The sequence below is a fragment of the Apteryx mantelli genome, chromosome 9 (assembly GCF_036417845.1).
Source record: "Apteryx mantelli isolate bAptMan1 chromosome 9, bAptMan1.hap1, whole genome shotgun sequence".
Lineage (NCBI taxonomy): Eukaryota > Metazoa > Chordata > Aves > Apterygiformes > Apterygidae > Apteryx > Apteryx mantelli.
In genome coordinates this window covers 18,430,415-18,448,248 of record NC_089986.1, presented here as the reverse complement: position 1 = coordinate 18,448,248, position 17,834 = coordinate 18,430,415, and the positions used below count along the sequence as shown (strand labels likewise).

The 17,834-nt window shown below is 37.3% G+C and overlaps 1 protein-coding gene across 1 annotated transcript in view; it reads right to left on the bottom strand.

The window, feature by feature from the left end:
* The window catches only part of SLC9A9 (solute carrier family 9 member A9), a 224,500-nt gene that overhangs the window by 119,085 nt on the left and 87,581 nt on the right, over positions 1-17,834 (bottom strand). The window contains exons 7-9 of the mRNA XM_067301844.1: positions 16,636-16,774; positions 15,416-15,521; positions 6,286-6,374 (exon numbers count right to left, since the gene is read on the bottom strand). Coding sequence (XP_067157945.1) covers positions 6,286-6,374; positions 15,416-15,521; positions 16,636-16,774 — 334 coding nt within the window. The remainder of the gene's footprint in view (positions 1-6,285; positions 6,375-15,415; positions 15,522-16,635; positions 16,775-17,834) is intronic.

Genomic DNA, 17,834 nt, shown 5'->3' with positions numbered 1-17,834 from the left:
TTGGTAACCACCCCACTGGCTCCTGGACTGTGTAGAGATGTATTGAGTTAGCAAGCTAAGAAGGTGCAGCTCAGGAACAGAAGGCTTTGCCAGCCTGCCCGTGGAGCGGCTGGGGCTCCTTAGTGCCCCAGGAGGTAAACCTGGGGCTTACAAGAGAAAGTGCAGGACAAGGGTGAAGGGGCTGCTTCTCTTCAGGGGACTGGGCTACATGTGCAATGATAGGTAATGCTTAAAGGTAGGTGAGCTGTAGGGCTTTTAAAAGGGTCTAATTGTGTGGCTGCTATTGATTTCAATGTAAGTTAGGCATCTCAAAGTTATCAGAAATTACTACCTACAATTTCAGATACCTGCTCTTAATAGCTAGGTGCTAAAAGCAGCATAAGTCTTTCTTTCTCTCTTCTATTTTTTTTTAAAGTCTATACTTACAAATTTTTAATGATTTTTATCATTTTTCTCTTTTGGAAAGAAAAAAGTGCAGGGACATTTCTATAAGAGGACAGAAAGTAGTCTCAAGGTAGAGAAATCTGGGGAGCAAATACAGTCCTTTGACATGATTTCAGGGTCTGAGTCTAGGTTGGAGTTGCAGAGGGGGAAGTGGATAGACCTCTTGCTTTCCCTCAGGTCACACTGAATGGCTGCGAAATGAGGGCTTTGCTATAGGCCTCGTCTCACTCTTTTATTTATTTTTTTTTGGTATGTGTGAAAGCTAGAAAACAAGAACAGGTTTTCTTTGTAATGCAACTTGTTTCCAAAGTGTTTACCTTCAGCAAAGTTGGCTAAAACATGAACAAAAATGTACTAATACTGTTCCACTGGGGATAAATTGTCCCAAGATCCCATTCTATTTTCTCATTCTTGTTATGAGAAGTAGCTGCTTTTTCAGACCTTTGTACTGACTGCTGTAATTTGGTCACCTGGACTCTTTCTTCAGTAACAGTGCTTGAAGTCCAGCCTTTATTGCTTTTGAGAATGTGGATGGATTCAAGGAGGCTGGAAATTAGTTTTTCTTTTGTTCAGCTGTCGAAAGGGAATCATTGGATAGAAGGGGACAGTATCCATCAGAGCAAACTTTTATACTTAGTCCCCACTTAAAAGGAAGAAAGTACTTCATGCTTACAGCCTGTTTAATGGCAGCTCTATTCATGCTCTATTGGAGCCTGTGGTCAAGGATCTCTTCTGGTTTAATGTGTACTCTTTGAGAGTGCCAGACCTGAGTGCTATGTATTAGTTAAACAGAATTTTCAATTTACTCTTAGAAACAGTATTAATCATCAAGTATGTTGTCCTGTTTCAGGCAACCAATGGTACTCAGAAGCTAATGAAAAATCATTCTAGCAGGAAATTTTCCTGCAGGTACTATGACTGTGCTGTGCTGGGAAAACAGATTCCTCCTGCACAATACTTATGGTGGTCTTGTTTCAAAGATAATGTTCTTTTATCTCAGTCTTTCTCTCTGACAATCATTTATGTGGAAAAATCTGATCTCTTGCAGTGCCTTTTCTTGAGTAGAGCTCCTGAGCAAATCACAACAGCTACCAAATAGGTTGCTCATAGCAGAAGGATCTGAATTATGGGCTTGTATTTTGTGGTGGTGGTTGTTTTGCTAATTATTGAGGACAGTTTGCTGTAAGTAGGGTTTTCCGAAGTCTAGAAATAATGTCTATTTTTTAAAAATCAAGACACTGAATTTTAAGTGCCATTAAATCCTGACGTTTTGTGGCTTTTTTTTTCTTTCCAGAAGTGTAAACTAATTATCTGTAAGTGATCCAATGTCTGATAACAGAAAGTAGTTGGCATTGTCTAGAGATAAATTCATATAGGTTGTATGCTTTAGAAGTATGCCTAGCTCTAAATGCTTTGCTTCCAAACACTCCTACAAACAGCAGGACCAAACCCACAGGGCACACCCATGCCCTGGGCAGCTATGGAGGGTTTAAGATGAGTGACACTAAAACCATTTCATTTTGTGCAGTTTCTGCCTCTGACTTTGTAACGTTGCTTCTCCCAGATACAATGTGGGTGCTGGGCACCCGGAGCGGGACCCCTCACAAGCAGCAGATTGATGCTGTTTCGGAGGTAGTACATAGACGCCTCCGTTCAGCCTCTCCCCTTCTCTGACAACAAAGATAAAAACAGTAGCCACAGTTCCTGGCATGGGCTTTTAACAGCAGTTACAAACTCGGGAGAAAGCATTCTGCAATTGGACCAAAATTTACAGTACATTATTTCTTTTCTTAGAAAAAGATAGCTGATGGAAGAATCCTATAAAATACTCATTGTACAATGCGTGTAGAGAAAGGAGAGCTGTTGTTTCAATTCCGAGTGTAGGTCTGCTTTTCTGTAACTTGTTTACAGAGATATTTAGGGCAGCAGGAATGCAGTAGAACGACTGCGTTTTTCAGGGACGATGCTTTAGCTGGCCACAGCAAGCTAAAAAATGACTTCTGCTGCCTCTTTGCCTTCAGCCCTAGAATGCTTTTTTTTTTTTTTTTTTTTTTTTCTTCCTTCTCATAAACATTGTTTGATGCTATTCTGGAACCACTCCTTTATTCACTGATTTCCCCCCCTCCCCCCCTGTCCCAAGTAGATCTGGACATCTCCATTGCTATACTTTAAGTTATACTCTCCTGTTATGGTCAGATTAGCTTCAGAAGTGAATCTGTGATTATGGATGGAACAGCATCACATCTAAAGAGGCTATTTTATGACAGGTCTTCAAGAAACTATAATGATTTGATTTAAAGTTTTTGTAGAATTTAAAAAATATATTTTTCATGACTTTTGCCATCTTGTTTCGATTCATATGGTAAATTAACATTAAATTAAAGAATATGCTTATAAACACAATGCTTTTACACCAAACTGTGGCTGTAATACAAATGAATTTATGATGTAGCAATCGGCTGACTCCCTTGCCTGTTTACTGTTGGAAAATGTATAACCCGTACCCAAAGGGTTATGGTCTCTTTGCTGTGGCTGTTCCCTGGAGTTAAAGGTTGAAGCTGCTCTTAATAATACCCCACCAAACTGGGCTGGTTTTAGTTTGGCATTTGAGTGAAGCTGATGGAGAGCAGAGCAAAAAAAAGTAGTGAGGAATGTCTTTTCTTCCTCTAGGAAATACGATACCCTCCATACGTCCCTTTCTAGAGCTGACCTGCAGGGATTTAGAGTCTGTCCACTTCCAACAAATCAGTGACTTATCTTCTACTTATCTAGCAACATCCTGCTCGGCCACTGACTTACCTGTAGCTGAGCAAATCAACCCAACCCAGCTGTACACCTGAAGAACCTAGTGTAAAATCTGGACTATCATGTGCCAAGATTTAGAAGCAACTGCTGTTTGCCTGCAGCATAACTTGAGGTTACGCTTGTATCTGTAAATAATGCACAGAATCAAGTAACTTTCAATCAGGTCTTAGCAGTTGCATCTTCTCCTTCACTAACAATATATTGGATAAATTAAACTTTAAATATACCAAACTCAGGAACACTCTGTTGCCCTAACCTCATCACCACTGAAGGCAGTGGCAATTTTAATGTTAAAATTGCTGTGACCTTAGTAAGGTCAGTGAAGATGACTTAAGAATACTACCATAAAACATCATGATTCGCATTAAAAACAAACAACAAAAACATGCAGAGAGAACATGTATAAATATTTAGTAAGACTTTGGATAACTGGATTGAATGAAACTTCTCCAAAATCTGCATTTTCTCTAAATCTTTGTTATCTCACTTTTCTTCCGGCAGTGTTAAAATAATCCATTGTTTGTGACAAGACTTGTATTACTTTATAGTTTCAGATTCTGTAAGTTTCAGATGCCTGAAATGTAATATATCTCTTTTTTGGAATGCTAAATAGTGATTGGATGGATAATAGAGGATATATGGGAACTAATATTCATATGGCATCTTTCAGTAGAGAAATTTTCATTTAAGAACCTTAGATAAGTTTTCATTCCTTATAATATCTGAAGAAAATCTTACAGATCCCTTTTTCTTATGTGTTCTCTTACGGCAAATGATGAGGAATTATGAGAAATGCAGAACTCAACATGATGGCCAGAAATATCATTACTGTCATAGTGTTGTACACAGAATTTTACCATCAAGCTATGAATTTTAATGGCTGGTAAATAATGTAAAGAAAAGTATGCAAAGCAGAAGAGAAAAAAACATTTTAAAGACAAGTAACAATTTCACAATGTCCACTTAGATTTAAATCTAATTTCATGTTTTTTGTTGGCCTTAACTTCATCCTTAATTCACTGTCTTGTGAATTATTACACTGATGAGCACATTACAGCTCACCAATCTTATTGAAAGATAACAGAAGATATTGACTGCTTTGGAATAACTCTATAAATGAATTGAAAAGCCATTGATTTTGGTCAGTAGTGAGTAATAAAAATGGCTTAAATTGGGAGCAAAGCAGGCTTTGTTTTAGAATCAGACTGAGCAACAATATTCATTTAAAATGCAATAAGGTCATATATGATTATGAGAATGCCAAGTGTATGGCTTAGTAAATTTTGCTTCAAGAGAAGGAAAGAGGCAGTGCAGATCTCACTGAAACAGCTGCATATGAAAGGGTAATCTGTGGATTAGAAAATAAATTAGAAGAATTCAAAGCAATTTGAAAACAATTTTTGAACCGTATCATAAGGGAGGCCAAGGATTAAGAGTTTATGGGGGAAGGGAAAAACAGAATGGAAGAGGTGCATAAAACTCATGGATCCATAGAGAAACACAGAATCCCTTTTCTGTGTGTTCAAGGGTAGATTCAGTTTATTTTCACTATTTTACTTTGAACCTTTGAATGGGAGGGAGTAAATGAGAGAACAAGAACAAAAAAGGTATTTGCATTTAAACTAAATGTTAGTTAATTCTGTAGTTGAAAATATTTGTATATAATTAAAAATACCTTGGCGCGCCCCCCCCCCCCCCTCTCTCTCACTTTATTAGTGCTTACAAATTACTGTTGTAAGGCTATAGTAAATTCAGAAGTATAATAACTAGGCCTGTATGTCACTGAATCATGCAGATGAACTCCTGACAAAGTCTTGTATTCAAATTGTAATGGTTCTATGCAAGGGTGGAAACAGCACATGTAATTCAGTATTTCTGTGAAATAGAAACAATTCTATGGTAGATATACACATTATTCCCTTATGGTACAGTTTTCAGAGAAGGGCCCTATCCTCTGCTGGAATACTTTTGGAAAGCATCTGCCTTTGCCGGGATGAAGAAGAGCAGTTGAGAGGACCTACTGCTCACTAGCTAACATTTTAGTCTGGGAGTTCAAACCAGAAACTTCTGATTTAAAACCTGTGAGAGGCTGACAGTGGAACTGATACTGTGTCCAGTACTTTTTCTGTTGGACTGGTTTTGATGGAAAATTGTATTTTTGATTAAATTGAAATGTGCAAGAAATGACAAAATTTTCTACATAAAATCTTCATTTAACTGAAATACTTAACACTGAGGAATTGTAGAAAAGGTACCAGACTGCATCATGAAAATTATAGTCTTGGACCATATGTTCCCATGTTGCTCTAGGAGATAAAACTTTCTATGGTCTGGGGTTCTTGGGACATATGAGGGAAGAAAATTGTGCGTTTAAATGATTGCTCACAGGAGCCAGGTAGTGACTAGGTAGTATAACATTATTCCTTGGGCTGAAAAGTATTTTCAACATTGCAATGCCACAATTCCTGTACTGACCACATTTTCCAAAATAATTACAATTGCAGTACTCGCCTGTTTAAGTAAAAACCAGAAAACCAATTTTTTCTTGTCTCCAAAGTTTAAATAATACAAAGGAAAAAATTCCTTCTCTCTCTGACTGTGTCAGACTTTTAAAGAGGCAAAAATGAAATGATTTCATTGCTCGTGGCTGTGGGCTGGCTTGCATAGTTTCTAGAGTCCCTTTGCAGAAATTCACATGGATCCAAACTCTCAGACTATTTCCTTCTAATTTACCAGAGCTCTTGCATTTTCTTAAATTTGCAGCATTTTTGTACGGAAGCTGGTATAAATTATCATCTCCTTAACTTTAATCTCCTAGATTGACATTTCAGGTCTCTTGGAAAGGATAGCTTATTATATTTTTTGCTTACCCAGAAAATTGTTAATGTTTTCCTGGTAAAATCTCTACTCTTTCCCCTGAAAAAGACATAAACCTCTTGCTTTGCATTAATGACATCCCATCCAGCTATATTCCAGTACCTCTATATATTCATTACACCAGCTGAAGACACAAGGTCAGTTATTTCGATACTCTACCTGTTTAGTTCTCATTTTGGAATCTGGTGACAGGTTGTTGTAGGTATAATGCGCCTGCGTGACTCCACAGAAAAGGACTGCGACTATGCCTGTAATTCAGAGAAAAGCCAGAGTTAGCTGCTTCCGTTTTCTTCCTTAGGTTTTTCAGAGGGCTGCAAAAAAAGCTAATTAGACTGTTAAAAGCATTTTGTACCAAAAGAACTCTAAAATATGTTTTATAAGAGCATATTGCAAACAAGCTAGGTGGTTTTTTTTTTAGTTTTCTAAAAATCCTAGAGGTCTTGTATCTTCTACCTGCTCCATCACACATTCATAGCATTTCCACTGTTGTGTATTTGTCCCGAGTGTGTAGGGCAGTCTGTTTGCATTAGTACATGGCAACATCTGATCATAGTCTGATTGACAGTTAACCAAGACTATAACATAACTGTAATGTAAAGAACTTCAAACTACAGGAAAATTCTGGCAGTGACTGAACAGGAAAGGAAAAAATTGTGATGATTTTATTACCTGAGTGGTTTGTGAGTGCTTGGTGCTGAATGACTACAGCAGGGGAAAGGCATTTCAGTCTACGCCTGACTCATAGCCTTACCGTGAGCAGTGTATAGCAATCTGCGAGGTAGACAGTGTGTGTTGCTTACAAATGATGCTCTTGTAGGTGCAAGCTGCATTGCCCAGAATGACTGGCTCAGGGCAGTAATTATGTTTCCCAGCCTGTGGAAGGTCATGAGGAGCAGGACAGCAGGACTGTCAGGAATATAATAATATTATATTGTAGTAATATTTTTTTATTTTTGCATGCTTCCTCCCCAGCCCTGGCCCTGTTCCTCACTCACTAGGACTGTTGAGGAACATGATTGCAATGCAGTATTATAATTAAAGTAGCTGGAAAAATGGTAACTACAATTTCCTGCCAGCCCTGGACATGGATAAAGCAGGAGGAACCCACAGAGGGGGGAAAATAGAAAATCAAAAATAAGTGTCCACCAGTGACCATATGTAAAAGCCTATGCAGGAAGAAAGCTCTGTGTTTGTTTTTTGTAAACTTGGGGCATGTCTATGCTGATAATTAATCACAAAACAGCTCAGGGCTTGTTTGTGTCCATTCCAGTCATCTTTCTGCTGGAAACTTCCACACGTGTTTCCCGAGGCGTGTGGAGCGTGCAAGCTCTCATCAGCTTCTAGACATACCCCCGCTTCTGCAGCAAGGGAAGCAGAGCATCAACACATAGCAGTTAAAATAATTATCCTGCTAGGTCTTTCTCAAGTTTCTCATATTCCTTGGGTTACTAAACACAAAAATATTGTCTAACAGCATCCAGCTTTCTGTATTCGCAAGCCTCTTGTTTCTGGGAAGAACTGAGGCCTGGCATTAATATGCCTTTGATGGAAGAAAAAAGTATGGAATAAAAAAATGATGAGACAGATTTGGCATAAAGGATAACTGCCACCAGAAAGAAAAGGAAGAAGCAAATGTTTTTTTCCCCACACAGCACTGTGGACTTTTTTTTTTTTGCTTCTAGTTTCTCTTTATATTGTAAACTTACCTGTACTTTTTCTACAGAACAGAGTGCAGCCAACAGAAATTCCACTGAGCTTTAACTGCTGTGTCTTTCTTTTTTAATATTTATTTTCTTTCCTCTACAATATGTTCTGGGAAATTCATCTTTTTGTTGAGGTCTAACTGTTCTCTTAAATGGGCCTAAGTCTTTTTTTGTCAGAAGCTGTATTTTATTATACAGAACTGATTTGGGGAGTTTATAAATTCTCATGGCTAATTAACAGCATTAAAAATATGCAATGGTATGCTCAAACAGTGAAATTTCGGTTAAAAAATATGGCCAGTTGGTAATTTTGTTAAGTATCACTAGCTGCAGGCTCAGTAACAAGAATGGAGATAGCATTTTTTGATTCACTTTCTTTTATATGAGTCATCGTCACGCCAAGTCTTGCATTTTTTAAATTGACTGTTAAATTCAAATATGATTATAAAACATTTTTGTGATTGCTAAGAAACCTTAACTATGGGTAGAATACTGAGAGAACTGAGATAGTGATGTGAAATAAAAAGGATTGATCTTATAATGAAAAAAATCTCAAGTTAAAATAGGAATAATGATCTGAACCATGCAATTATGTAAGTGTAACCCCCAAATTTTTGAAAGAACCCTGTTTCCAGGGAAGACTGGGGGGAATGCAATGGAATATTTCCATTGCTACAGCTGAAGGCTTACTTTGCCTCTAACAATGAAATCTTCATTCAAAAGCTTGGAGAAAGTTGTTGTAATGAATTTCCTTAAAAATGATTACTTAAGAGTAAAGACCAATTACATATTAATACAACTACAAAGGAAAGAGGAGAAAAACACTTAGAGACAAAAATGGAACTCTCATTAGAAGGAAAAAGCTGGATGAAGTCTGCATTTCTTTGTAAAACTATTAAAACTGGATTTTGAAGTCAGCTAGGCAGCAAAATACTATCTAAACAGAATGCTATCTGGACATATATTAGGTTATTAAATTTTTCCAAGCTTTCTTCACAGAACTGTCCAATATTCTCCTGACAGCATTTGCTTTGACTCCACATTGCTATAATGCACGTAGCATATGTCAGAAACAAATTGATTTGTTTCTTCTTTTCTCATTAAACTTAAATATAAACTTTTGGGTTTTCTGAAGAAAAAAATTGGCTAATATTGGAATTGTAAACAGAAAGTATATATTAGATGCAGTGAGGCGGAAAAAGTGAGATGATCTTTTTTACCAGTCCATGATGCTCAGTGATTTAATTTCAGGGTGCTAGAGACCAGCCCACTTTTTCAATACTGTTACATTGTTTCTTTTTTAAGTGGTGAAATTAGCAATTACTGAGAGATTTAGCACTACAGTTGCAGAAACACAATGCTAACTTAAAGTGAATAGGAAAAAAAATTGAGAAGAAATGGGAAATAACTTGCTGAGTGCAATACAGACACTTTTCTCTATATGTAGAGTTACTAGAAAATTTCATTAATAGAAATATAAAAAATGAGAAACCTCACAATAAAATGCTGTTAGTCATACAAACCTATTAGTAAGGATTCAGCTGGAGCTTAACCTCTTTGATAATGTGTTACAAGAAATTAAAGCCTACCACTGTATTTGATTTTTCACTCCCTATGTAGCATGCAGAGAAATGGTTATAGTTTGTTAGCTGTTAGTACAAGTAAAGAAATTATTCTTACATTAGTTTAGCTGAATACTTGTTAGAATTCTTCTTAGGACAAAAGCTATTAATGTCCAAAGATAATATAGGACACAGGAGTAACATATCTTAAAAAAATATTGTTGCTGAAGGTGTGAACAATAATTTATAAATATTAGTTTAAAAATGATTCCTATATTTTGAGAGAAAGAGAATAAATATCCTTGATGGATCATTTCACAAATAGGCAAAAGGAAATGTACCCTTGCTTTTCAATATCTGGCACTAAGAAAAACTGGAAGAAAAAATGTTTGCCTTTTGTCAGAGAAGGGCAGCATGAGTAGTGTGCTTTTAATGCAAACCTGGAAGTGGCTGGCCACAATCTAAACTTCAGAAATTGCTAATCCAAGAGAAAAAACTGACATTGTGCCTCCAGTTGTCAGGTCATTTCATGGTGAGAAAAGGAATTTAGAAAAAAAATAACTGTACCTTCTAGGGAAACAAAGGAGTAAGTGATTGGATAAAATATATAACTTCATGTGAAAATACCTGTAGGTAAACTGACTGCGTTTCATCCTCACTTTGAAACATTGCAGAGCTTCAGGGGTGTCTCTGTAACGATGCACAATGTACTGCAAATGTCACAGTACAATAAACCAAGAGGAGCAAGTCTTACATCAAGGGCGATGAAATGTGGAGAAAAGAGAACAAGGAGCACTAGATAATAGAGAAATTCTTTAAATCAAATAACATTTACTTTGGAATCATAATTATGTCAAGATATCTCCACGGAGCCCACTGGGCATATGCAGTGCAGACTGAATGTGCGAGTGGCACAAAATGAGGCACTGCCTTCTGCATCAAATCGTTGCAGTGTTAAGGCAATGAAAACCAGTAGCACAACATCCCTATTCAGTCTGTTTTCGCTGTGAGGATGAAGTGTGACTAATTGTTTCTTGATACTGAAGCAAAGATTTAAGGCTTCTTTCACCAGACCTGTGGCAATGCAGAACCAAAGCCTGGTGCTTTGTTTCTGAAGTTTTCACCTCCGGAGTCCTCTGAGGTTGATTTTCTGCTGAAGTGACAGAAAGCAACAAAACAGAGTTGAGGGAATGTGTAGGCCCTTGTTTGAGGACTGAGCTTTGAGACTGCACCCGTCTGCTTCAGGTGGGACCTGAGCTTCGATGCTGTACTCCTGTAACCTCAGAAGAGCGACTGCATGCGATTCAGATGGGAATTCCCGTGGTGAGGCATGCCAGCTTTGACTGTAGACGTGCTAAGAGGGTTAATGTATCCTGGTTCTGTTCACTGGCAACCGTGGGATGCCAAATCAACATGGACACTTATCCTCTGCCAGGATATCCTAGCCCCATATTATGCAACTGATCACTGATCTCAGCCTAATGCTGTGCTAGAATATATTCTTTTCTCTAAAAACAAACAGCTGTCTCCTATTCCCTTATTGTCTTAAAAGGCAATTCCTACACAGAACCAACATTAGCCAGAGTCAAGTACAGCTTAAAGTATGTGCACAGCCTGGTGCACTGCTGCAAGCACAAATGGGGTGGCAGAAGCTGTACAGAGTACTGGATCCCACACGTGTGTCAGCAAAGTGTGTCTCTGAGCATAGTCTAAAGCGCAGGATCCACTTGACGTTCCCCACCGTGGAGCACCACGTAGACCATCCAGAGCTACCTCTGAAGTCCTGCAGGCAGCTAATGGATTAGTAACTAGTGGGAAACTTGCCCAGTGTCTGTCTCTTTCTGCACAGCAGGATTCTGGAAACCAGCAAAGGAACAAAGATCACCTCTAACATTCCCTCTGACTTTCTTTCCTTCCTGACCTTTTCTACTTCTTAGCTTCATAGCGCAGGTTTTGTTTGACATGTAAAATCAGACTTTGAATGTGTTTTAAAAACCATTTTCTCAGGACCTAGGCAACTCTGTCAGAGCATCTCTCACCCTGCTCAGGAGACACTTTGCACCAGGGAAGTAGAGCAGTTTGCTGAGATTTTGATGCTTTTACACTGATTAATTCCATATGACTTTGAAGTATTCATTAAATGAATACATACAAGCAAATAAATTCACACAGATATATTTGAGTGCATTTTTTGCAGATATATTAATTTCTGTTTATTTGAATATCTACTAAGTTCAAACAGCTGTAGATACAAAGGGCCTAACTTAGGTGACTATTAAATGCCAATGTATATCATGGAATCTTACATAGCCTAATGACTGAGCATTCAGTTAAAAAATATTGAGTTTGGTGATTATAAAGCAAGAGAACAAGCAATTAAAAACAGCAAGAACATTATATTGCAAGTTGTACTTTCCTCATTTATTTTGACAAGTGTTTAATTTCAATTATTTATGATTTTTTTCTGTAGCCTACTAGTAAATATTCTGCAATGAAGTTTGGCAAATTAATGCAGATATACTAACACTGCCCTTACTGTAGCATTCTGTTATGGAAACCTTGCTCAGTAGTCAAGAATGACTGTCACTTTGGGGCAAATTATAACATGTACAAATTAGATTATACTGTATAAGAATCAATTTATCATGCATATATAGCTATCTCTTCAAGCTGTGATATTATTAATATCCATTACATTCATTTATAATTTACAGTTATCAATATAACAATAACTGTGTATTCATCCCAAATTTTTATTTTTATTTGCTGGTTTGATCATATCCATTCCTCAGCCATAATTTGGCCCATACATTGTGTTAGGATGGGATAGCTTGAGATAGAGGAATGAAATAGTTTGTAAAATGCTGACCTGTATTAATATCCTTTCACATTTTATTAAAAAAAAAAAAATCCACAAGCTAAACAGTGAGCTCTACCACTTACTATACACAAAACATATTATAGCTCTTCATAAATTATGACGTATCTCAGTATTAGAAAAAAAGGGCTTTGGGATGGAAGACCTAGTATGGAAATCATTATAAGAATAAAATTATTTTGCTGTTGCATTATTTAATAGCTACAGGGAAATACTAATGTCTAGTGTTAATCCTTTGAAGTTCATTTAGAAGGAATGAACAGAGGAAACAATATCTGAGGAACATGAAGATAGTAACATAAATGTACAATGAATCAAGTTAATTTTTGAAGCAAATCTATTGAAATCAAAGACTTTAAACTAGGAATTCAGTTCGTTGAATGGACTGGTCCACAGTGGTCGTAACGGGGTTGTGATGCTGTCTTAGTTCTAATGATTGCTTTTAAGGGCAGACACGCTTGATTGTAAAATCAGATGATGTATGCATTAAATAAGATAAAAGACAAAGCAAGTAAGCTGGAAAAGACTGAAAATGCAGTGAACGGATGAAGAGCTGGGTGTGCTCTGCAAGAGGATGAGCTTCCCCCATGCTCCCTATGCTTTCTGCAGCAGGTGCTTCGTGCATCACATACTCCTGTTTTGGAGACTGCGCGCATTAACTGTGTTTTACGCAGATCCCATTAGCATTTCTATGAGAAATCAAAGCTATCTTAGTTTCTGTTGGAGGTATAGATTTCAAAGTCAACTGAAAATACATTAACCAACACAGTAATTTTAGTGCTGAACGGGAAGTTTAAAATCGTACTTCGAAAGGAGGAGAGTTAGAGCTATTTCAGATGAGATTGAGATAAGATGAAAAGAACATCAAAATTGGTTAAACCAAACAACTGAAAATATCCAGTCAGAAGTGTAATGTCAACAAAGTACTAATAAAGCCACTGAGTTTAGAAAGCACAGCTTTGGACTTCTGAAGCTACAAGAAAGGCTCCATGAGGTTTTTCACCCTAACAGCTTCTGACAAAAGCCTTTCACAGAAACTAAAAGACAAAGGCTCAATCCTGCTGATAAAATTTTCAAGATTAAACTTTGCCTCTTCACAACACTGTAATTAAATGATTTCCATCTGAAACTCAGAACATACTTAGGAAAAAAAGGCTAATGACAGACTTAAAATAGCTTGATATGTTTTGCTTGCAATATGTGTGTGGGCAGAGCAATTCTCATTTGTCTATATCAATTCCCTATAAATAAGAAATAGCTTAATTTCCCTGCAATTTTCTGTGTTTTTTTTTTCTTTAATTGGATCTTGACTTTGTTTACCACTCTCTTTCTGGCCATTTAAAGTAGCTTACCATGGTGACAATAAAAACCATCTGTGCTGTTCAATAATTGAGTTTTCTGTTTCAGATATTTTATATATTGTAAAAGAAAAAACCCCATTCCTCAGAGTGACTAATGGGAGAGGCTACAGTGTCTGTCACCACATTCCCAGTATGCAAAAAAGACATATGTCAATTATTTTTGTCTGGATAGGCAGTCTGTTCCTTTTCCCAGGAAATGGAAATTACCTCTGGTGCCGCAGTGCCTGAAGCACTGAGAGGACATATTAGTGTTTCCCTTCCAAACCCACTTTTTGGATATAATATACAACTTACCTATTTTGCAGTTGTTCCTGGATGAAACATAACATTGTTGTTCTTAGCTGGAAAGTATTTTAAACCAGCCTTTCTTTGGAAGTCATTGGCTTGGGAAATCGTTGCCTCCGCTTGCAGGCAAGTGTTTAACAATCGTCCTTCTTTGCTACCATTTTTATGTAGTAAGCAAAGAATCATGTCACATTTTTAAGAGCCATTAAGTATAAAGACAACAAACAGAGCTTTATTCCAGCTGATATCTGATGTGATAGAATATGACCCTTCTGTTCAACTCATGGCCCGCTCTTGTTATTCATTGTCCTGAAGATTTTAGCATGAAGCAGGACACACAATTATACAAGGCAAAGATGTCTGAAGATGCAGATGTTAATACTCATTCAGAAATCATTTGATTGTGTGGCTAGTACTAAAAAAAGGTAACCATGATGGCTCCATCAAAGTCAGTAGAAATCTGTCTGTCAACTTCAGAGGAGCCAGGATTTCCCTCACATTCTTTGGCCTGGAAGACTTTTCAACACTAATGCTTAAGTTAAACTTAGTTCTTGAACAATTTTGCAAACAAAATAGAATGGGCTGCATTAACGCTCCATTAAGCAGTTTTCATGACTTTCCCTGACATTAATTACAGCACTAGATTTCAGAAATGGCAGCATCGAGAACATTAAAATGATCAGGCTATTATCAAGTTTTTTCATTCAAATCACACTAACAGGTTACAATACAATATTATCTGGGCAAATTCTATCCATTTACAGTTTTTGCCTAAACTTGTGTGGCCTCTTTATGTGCTAAAAAGCAGTCCCTGCGGATGTACTTGGACTGTGAGTGCACAATTCCTTTCTCAGTGTTAACGAAGAAACAATCAGCTCATATGTGACTTTCTACCTGCCACTGGGACATGACTATCCTTCTGCAAATGGTGTTTATATAGATGCCCTGAACAAAACAATTTTATTTTTTCAGAAAAATCCAGAGGTGGCTGCAGCCCACTCTGGTGTTGAGCCCGTCCTCTGTTTGGTCCCTGGTGACTGCGGACAAGGAGGAGGGATGGCAGTGCAATGCACGGAGAGGAGCGCACAGTCCCTGGCAGTCCCACGGCACTGTATATTCCGTTCCTCGTACTTGCATTCATCTTTGGTCATACAGGTGGGCAGAAAATGTAGAGGTATGCTCAGTGTACAAGCTCCCGGTTCTATAGTTGAACACAGGCACTAATGCTAAAGGGACTACAGAGGTGGAAAGGAAAATCAAAGACTGAGCACTTCAGCCTGATCTAAACCTTTGTCTGGAAGAAATATTCAATGTTGCTACAGATTTGTTCTTAAAGATGACAGTATATCCATTACAGCAACTGGCTTTTAGAAGCTTTAAATAAGATGTAACACCTAAAATAATGCCAGCTTCCCACACTAGAAATGCCAAAAAGTGGCATTTTTCCCCACTAGAACTATATTGTAAAGCTCCTTTTATTCAGTAAAATGCAACACTTACCTGTAAGACCAGCAGCTTCTGCTGATAAGAAGGCACTCCAAGATAGGAGGAAAAACAGACCTGTCTCCAACATGGGGAACTCACACAGCTTTGTAAATTTTGTCAAGTGCTGAAAGATAACTAAGGAAAAATAAAAAGCAACTATTTTGTAAGCTGAAATTGCCCCCAGCCTGATGCTAGAAAGAGAACTCCCCCACAGTATACATCTATGCATGTTGAATTCAAGAAAAGCTGCACAGGTGCTAAATCATTTCAAACAAAGATGAAAATCCAGCACAGGTTTTAAATAGGTGAATTCTACAAGCCTGCCATTTAAAGCTACATATGTACTCTTGTGGTTTTTGGGCTAATGCCTAACTGGTTGCATTTTAGACTCTTTTCTCAGCATTTGTTTACATGAGATATTCCTGCCTACTTAGTGCTGCAAGTAACTGAATTATATACATGCACCTGGTATCACAAGAAATGTGAAAAAGTGAAAAGACAAATAGCATTCAAAAAATCAAAGGCCTAAGGGCTTTATTATTTCTGCAAAGTGGAAGATCAGTTCAATTCTGTAGCCTGGAATTATTGAAATTATTGCTAGGAATATAATCAGGCTTTAGTCTCTCAAGCACATCATATTAATAAAACTGGTTAACTCATTTTGCCCAGTTCCACACTGACTGGCATTTAGTTTAACATTACAACAATGGAAGGAGGATGAAAACCGCTGCTCTTCCGTCTAAGCAGTATTTTACACAAAGAATCCTAAAATGCAACAAAAACTGCAGGGCAACAGATACACCTTTTATTTCTAGTTTAGGTAAACTAACTGGCTTGGTTTGTGGTTTGCCTTGTGTTTTAATATAATAGTATAGTAGTATAGCAATAGTACAGTAATTTAGGACAAATGCTGCTAATCTGTAGCTCATAAATAAGACAAATACACCATTCATGTTTTAACCTCAAAACACATGTACACAAATGTAATTATTTACAAACTGTCTTGCCTAATGATAAAAAGAGATTTGGATAAAATTTGGAGCTAGAGGTGTTTAAGTTCTTTGTGGATTCAGACAGATTAAATTTCCTGTCAGTTTATGATCTGATTGTTTGCAAAGTCTTGAATCCACAGTGCAGAAGTTCAAGCTCAAAGTAAAGATGGTCAGTCTCAGACACCACACAACCTTTCCAACATATATAGATTTTTCTCTCTGAAAACAAACAATAAAGGATATTAAAGCTGTGACAACAGCGTAAGAGGAGCCCATGGCAAATGATCCAGCAAAGATCCCCAGAAAATTTCCCACAGACTGGAAGAAAGCAGCAGCATCAAATGCATTAGGATTCTCCTTGGGACTGTAAATGGATATAGAGCTGAAAGAAAACAAAGGGATGGGGGAAAGGAAGAGAAAAGGGAATAATTAATTCAATCACATTGTTATAATACTGAAATCAATAATTAAAAACAGACTTTCTTAGGGACTCCCAATGCAAAACAAGGCTTCGCTGGGCTGAGAGCAGATAGGAAGGCAGAGCAGATAGATACTGGGGGAAAAACAGTTTATTTTCAAGGTATCGCCCTGGAAATCAATAGTTTGCTGCCAGTCAGTAAACATTTTTATACTAGAAGTGCAGTAAAGAATACTGTTTCCAGGTCAACTAAATATTAAAAGGTGGTAGGTGTTTAAGAAGTCTGCAGGGAAGATAGATAACTTTGAATTATTTATTGACCATATGTCTTCAGAGCAGTTATATATTCACAAATATGTCTGATAAAAAGTGCAACTTTATGGCTGAGGCTCAAATGGGTGATACAAATCACAGTATGTACCAAATCTGCAGTAGCTATCTTGTCATAAAACACCTAGTAGTTCCCTTCTTGGTGTAACCCTTCATAAACAGCACTTAAAGCATATCAACAGCTCAAGAATATGAAACCTGGTGGAAAAACAGAATGAATGTTTTCCCACAGAAAGAAACTGCTGCAGTTGTCAGAGGTCATCTCATATATCCCACCTCTGAGTACAGCCATCAAGAGTAATTTTGTATTGGAAATTATGCCACCAAAGGGGAGGCCATACACTTAAACATTTTCGAGAGCATCTGGCTTGTTATTTGCTATGGTTCAGTTATTGCCTAGAATTCTAGTGCTACCAAGTATGTGTGCCTCTTTGTTTGTTGAAACATTAAAATTAACAGATACACAATAGGTCTACGCCTCTCAAACACTAATTAAGCCACATTTCAGATTTTTGTGGTTCTGTTGCTTTCAGTACTGGAGGTCTTTTATGTTCTCTGTCAAAGAAAATCGACTGAGCTTGGCACTGGATTCCAGAAAGTAGCTTAGATTGCTGGAAAATGATTGGTATTTTAAACATTAAAAATTTAGAATTTTTAAAATGTGTTGAATATTTTATGCTTTTGCATATTAAGA